This window comes from Montipora foliosa, chromosome 10 (assembly GCF_036669935.1).
Source record: "Montipora foliosa isolate CH-2021 chromosome 10, ASM3666993v2, whole genome shotgun sequence".
Classification (NCBI taxonomy): domain Eukaryota; kingdom Metazoa; phylum Cnidaria; class Anthozoa; order Scleractinia; family Acroporidae; genus Montipora; species Montipora foliosa.
The window spans coordinates 13458790-13465077 of record NC_090878.1 but is presented as its reverse complement, the minus strand read 5'-3'; the positions used below and the strand labels follow the sequence as shown (position 1 = coordinate 13465077).

At 39.6% G+C, this 6288-nt stretch overlaps 1 protein-coding gene across 1 annotated transcript; it reads left to right on the top strand.

Annotated features, from left to right (window-relative positions):
• The first annotated feature begins 902 nt into the window (after positions 1-902).
• LOC137973160 (growth/differentiation factor 8-like) lies at positions 903-5316 on the top strand. Its single transcript, XM_068819918.1, has 2 exons — positions 903-1493; positions 2383-5316. The coding sequence occupies exons 1-2, from the start codon at positions 1010-1012 to the stop codon at positions 3198-3200; spliced, it is 1302 nt and encodes a 433-aa protein (XP_068676019.1). The 5' UTR covers positions 903-1009; the 3' UTR covers positions 3201-5316.
• Positions 5317-6288: the final 972 nt, after the last annotated feature.

The window sequence follows — 6288 nt, the reverse complement described above, 5'->3', positions numbered from 1 at the left end:
AAGTAGTGTGCAGGAATCCACTTTCCTTGTCACGAAAACAGCTCCAAGATATTTGGAAAAACACTTTTTGGCACGTAGAACACACCAATTACTCACGTTGATGCTTCGTTACTTATCGTTAAGGTCATTTAAATTATGAATAGGTCAAACATTTTTTGCAAGGAGTCATTTTATTTATTTCAAGATTTTTGTGTCAAAAAGGGCTGGTTTTGGAAAGGGCATTGCTTCCCTATTCAAGATCTCGGAGGTTAGAAAACGTTTCTTCAAAAGCTATCCTAGATCCCGCCTTTCTATTTGAACTTACTTGAGTTTCGGTTTAAAGCGAATGAAATATCGTCATCTCGAGGGACTTCATTATTGCTTAAGTCTCTTTGATTTATGTTAATCCTCAACAAGACATTTTCTGTATTGTAACGTAGTGGCGGAGAATAATAGATTTTCCTATAAGCTGGAGCAGCGCATGTGATGACAAGCAATGGTATTACCCTATGACAACCAAAAGACATAAACTGATTTTAATACGATTAAATCCAACTGGCAACGACGTGTTGATGATAAGGGGTCTATAATGTCAAGCTATCGCCTCCCAAACTATTAGCAAACAAAAAGCAAAGAAGCGATCTGTCGACGAAAGACAAACTCATTCTATGAGCTGTGTACAGAATTTCAAGAACCGGAAGTTGCAATACTTGAACGAGTGGCCCATATGGTTAGCCCCTTATCGGGTATAAAATGGGATTTGAAACACTGTTGGAAAATCAGGAAGCTCAAAAAGCGTGCAAGCATGATTGAAACAATAAACAAAGACATGCGATCCGTTGAAAAGAACTTGAAAGGTCGAGGAACGCTATTGGTCAATGCCTCTCATTGACGGTGTTGAAATGCTTTGATCAATCAGGGTTGCTAATCAATTTGATTCCTTTGCTTCATTAGCGAGCTGCACATCTTTTGCTAATTTTCTCCCTCGTCGTCAACAAGCAGGAGCACGCTAAATAACCCTGTTGGTAAAATGGCCGGATTTTCCTGCAGCGCGATCTTGACACTCTATCTAACCGCGATTGTATTTCCTCAAGGAGCTGATTTAAGCTTAGAGACTAAAGCCACTCAAGATCTAACGATGCCTAGCAGAAGTAATTCCTCTGGCGCTGCATTTAACAAGGCTCTGAGAATCATTTCCCCACACAACGAAAAATCAGAAAATACTTCGCAGATCCAAGCAAAGCAAGGCTGTCCAGACTGCAGTAAGAATTACAACGAGAAGAACGGTTCGGACTTACACAATTTAAGAATAGAGATGATCAAGGCAAAATTGCTGGCAAAGCTTCAGTTGGAAAAGGAACCGGTCCTGAAGCATAAACCTAAGGAACTTAGAATCGCAGCCCTGCTCTCAAATTTGAACCTCATTGAAGAAGAAAATTACGAAAATGAACCAGAATATGACGAAGACGAGTACTATGGAAAGACAACCCAAATTATTCTTTTTAGTGAAAAAGGTAGGAGCCAGGGGTTCATTTGTGAGAAAATAATGTTTTTTCATGTCGGAACTTTCTTCCTGCAGATTCTTTACATCGAGGTCATGGCCTGGTCTCGAGTTGGTATTATTCAGGTGTTTTTTCGCGGTTTTAACAATATTGGGTCGGTCAAGAGGGCATCAGTAAAATTTTTTTAGTACATTTCTTGGGAATTCACGTGCTTTTCAACAAACCACAAAGTTCAAGAACTTCTGTGAGAACAGTCTTTCAAGTACTTAGAATACTTTATTTTTTTTATCGAGCAAGTGATAAGTCACTGGCGTCTCATATAGTGTTGATTAAAATTACGGCTTTTGATTGCAATTTTACGATAAGAAACAGCTCATTGTGTTACGCACATTAGCTAAATTAGAAGGCGGAGTCAAACTACAACGCCTTCTATTCATAACCGACTGAAGAGTGTTGTGGAAAAAAACTGATTTTATTCGTCGTAAAATTCGTCTTTTTAAATAATCCATTTCTCTTGCATAAGAATTAAAATATGTCAGGTATGGACAGGACAGTAGGGTTTTGGAAACACAAAGTTATCGTCAAACGTAAGAAAAGCATACGTGACTGCAGGTGTATTAGCATTACACACAACCAAGTCACCTTAAAACAATAGCTTGGCTTGTACTATTAATTAAAAGATTTCGTTCACAAAACTTAGAGAATTTTGCATTGCTTTGCAATTATGTTGTCTCTGAACATAACTGGTCAAATTCACGTCAGGTATGCTTGCTTTCCTCAAAAGCAGGTACAGAAAGCCGAAGCAAGAATAGAGAAAATAATCATTCAAGTTGAATTTACACGTCTGTGATTTTTTACGTCCCTAAACCCAACAAAGGAACGTTTCTGATTCGTTTTTCAGCCAAAGTTCCAGTCTCGCGAACTAGACGAAATTTCTCGAGGAAACTGAGATTTTACTTCAAACTGGAAGAAAACTCGGTACACAGCTCAGTACCCTCAGCAGTACTATGGCTGCACATGCGCAAAAGCAAGAAAACAGAGCTCGAGGGACGATTTCTTCATATAGTGGCACTCAACACTGAGAAAACAATGCAAGGAAACATGGAAATGCGCGTTCAGGTGGTAAAGTCTATAGTAAAAAAAGAAAAAAAAAGTGGATCTGGCTGGATCGTGGTGGACATGAAGGAGATTGTTCAGCATTGGTTTAAGAAGGCAAGCGCAACACATTTCAATGCAACACATCGAGGTGTCCTTGGTTTGGAAATATCATGCCAAGATTGTGAAAGAGACACCAGCCAACTAATAAGCTCCCGAGGACCACTTCGCCCATTTGTAGTAATCGACTTAAACAAGCCCAAAGCACTGAGAAGAACGAGACGTCAACCGATAGATTGCGTGGGAGGAGAGCCGGCATCGCAATGCTGCCGTCGCACCCTGTTTGTGAATTTTACAAAAATTGGCTGGGATTCCTGGATAATCTACCCCACAGGATTCAACGCCAACTTTTGTGAGGGGATGTGCGACAATGTCATTTCTCCTATATATACATACTCTTACCTGATTCAAGAAATGTCAAAGAAGGATCTTCAACAAGAGTTTTCGATATGCTGTACCCCTTCAAAAATGTCAGGCCTCTCTATTCTATATTTTGATGACGATGAGCGGGTCATGAAACAAGACGTGCCCAATATGAGGGTAGATGCCTGTGGTTGCTCTTAGAAAGTTTAGCACTGAAGCAGAAAGGAACCTCTAGGTTGCTGAACGAAATTGCAACCGGGTGACCAAGTGAGAAGGGCTTTAAGGTTATCTTACAGTCCTTAAATGGACGGATAATTTAAAAGCATGCAGTCTGTTTGTTGTTTGAAAACTATTTTAGTTTTGTGGGAGAGTCGTAGCAAGATTAGATTTACTGTCGATATGCGAGGAGTTTTAAAATTCCGTTAATGACAGTGAGCTTTTTTATAGCTGCTGTTTTATGCCTCAAGGCATCAAAACATTTCTGAGGGGTAAATTGTATCTTAACTTGTTTTAGATCTGCAGCACGCGTCATAGCTGTATTGAAATTGTATTAAATGATAAGGTTTCTTTTTAGCTATTGAATACTACCGTATGCACCGACGGTTACGGTTTGTCATGGCCACCATTAGCTCCTAGAGAAATTAGTTCAGAATAGGCAGTCTAAGATCTACCGGCGTCGACGAACTAGGGAGCTTACGAAACGAGGACGACGACGGCTACGAGGACTTCATTTAAAAATACAGGTTCGCGTTATTCATATCACTACGAAACTATTTCATGTCGTTTCGCGTTAAAATTGTGTAGTAACTGTCGAATAATTAAACTGGTATGAGTGGGTTGGAAGCGCAGAGAGAGAACTGAAAATTCATCGTTATGTGCTAACTTCTTCCACAGAACCTTGAATTTGGTCATTTCACGTCGTCATTTAGGACGATTTCATGACGGCAAAGAAATGTACCAAAATCCAAGACGTACGTGCAGAGCCATTGTTTTTGCTCACTAAACCTATTGTTTTGTAGCGTCGTCGTTGCCGTCGGCGTCGTCGTTTCGTAAGCTCCCTACTATCGTAAGCCTTTGGCGATTATTCCATCCCTTACAAAGTCGTGCAACTCTGGGTGATGCTAGAAATCAATTGGTCGATCAGTATGAACGGTTTCAGATTAAGAATTGAAAATGAAAGGTGCACGCAGAAGTTTGCTATGCTCGGGTTAAGGTTGCGGTCAAAACCTCAAATTTGGTTATTTCACGTCGTTGTTATGCGGAAAAACATAAAAATATTATGATATTATAGTTTTGTGACGTCATCGTTGCCGTAGCCGTCGTCGTTTCGTAAACTCCCTAATAAAGATACTGTCCCGAACAAAACCATGCTAAATTCTCAAACTGCTTCCGAGAATAGGATGTGCAATGCGATAATTTGCTAGTTCCGGTTACACTGCCAACTAGATAACCCTAGCGATGAAAGACCTTAGGGCATTCAGCTTCACGCCTTTTTTCATGTCACAACAGAAGAAGTACATTAATCTCTCTGCTCGTAGCGATGGCCAAGTTTTGAATTAGTATGAAGGAAGATAAAAACCTTTATGAAAGCTTCTGTGCTGGAGTTAGTTATATATTTCGTTATAACTCTTTGAACTGAGTAGTTTAGAAAATACCCTTCTAGTATGGGGTATTTGAGATCTTGGAACAACTCTCCTTTTCTAGACAAACTATGTAAACTTCTGTAGGGTTGTTTTCTATTCTATCACGTGCAAAGCGCATCTTAATATCCAAACTCAATTCAGTTTGAAAGTAAGCTAGGTTTTTAAAACCTCTAAACTTTGTTCTAACGGATTTAAGACATTAAAAACAAGCGTGAACTTTAAACAGCTTTTCCGAAAGTATTTAGGATAATTAAGTCAAAATTGTTCCCCGAGGGGCGTTTTTTTCCGGAATTTTGTAGAACGACGAGCTTCATGTTTCAGAAACAACGAATGGTGTAAGGTGATGACAAGGGACAGTTAGTCCTGATCAGTACAATTTATTTTCCATAGAATATTCTCCCTGTTCATCATTTTTAGATGTTGTTTATGGTACTTTTGAAGTAAGTTTAGGAAACACATTCTCCTCGCTTGATTAGCAAAAGGGTTTTAAGTGGTGATGGGTGGGCTGAGCCAACATTAAACAGGTCACAATGTGGCTTTGCCGTAAGGAAACGTTTTTGATAAGGTAAGTTGATAAAATTACAAATGAAACCTCACAAGTTTCCAAAGGATTCTATGACTTGTAAAAAAGTAATTAATTTTTTTGTGGGCAAATAAAGCACTTATGCCCAGTTCGTTATTGTCTCACTTTTATAGATAAGGAGCAAGCGCAACCACATTTCTTCCGAACTGTCGAGTTGCTGCGCTGTTGTTTTGCGGTTGCAAGCTGAACTCGAATAATGCAAGCGGCAGATCCTCTTTCTCTCAATTACGTTTTAATTCCCGCTCCCCGGGCCCATGGTGACTTTGCACCGAAAAATCCAATAAGTAAACCGTGGGTTAGGAATTTGCGCCACGCCATAGTGTTAAGCTTTAAATTCTATTGAAAATTGCATTTATCTGTTTTGATTTTCTCCCTTGCCATGCATCTCTTTTCCCTCACGCATATACCTGTCACAGAGGAAGAAAGATTACTTCACATAAGCGGTAGCTAATAACGCACGCACAGACTATAGAAGAGCATATTTTCACTTAGCGGGACTCAATGACATACGAGAATCAAGCCAATAAAGAGTCGTGGGCATAAAGCATCCATTTGTTTGGGCGTCGCATTTTCCTACAAATATATTAAATTCCCGCCCTGCGGGATTTGTCCTCGGTAGTTACAATTAAGTTCATTCCTGACTCCACTCTACTTTGAAATCAGGTAAATGCATGTTTCATGTCTGTTGGGTCCTTTTTCGCTGTAATATCTCTGAAAACCGTTATATTGACAGCCCCAGCAAACTTTTCAGTATTGTTTCGGTTTATAGACGTACAACAGGTGCTTAAGATATTTTGTCTGTCGGAAAATCAAAACCAAAATCGTTGCATTAGCAAATCATAACAAACTATAAACATTCAATGCATCGATCTCACATCACATTGGGACGAAGGCACTTGGCGCGGTAAAACAAATAACTAATAGCCTCCATTTGTCGCGAAAATATGCTCGTACAAACCCCCTGCTCCCAGCAGTTATTTTACCCACAAATCCATACTCTTCAGTTTCAAAACGGCGAATGGTCAATGGTGGACGAAAGAGCAAGTTAATGCTTTAATCGACG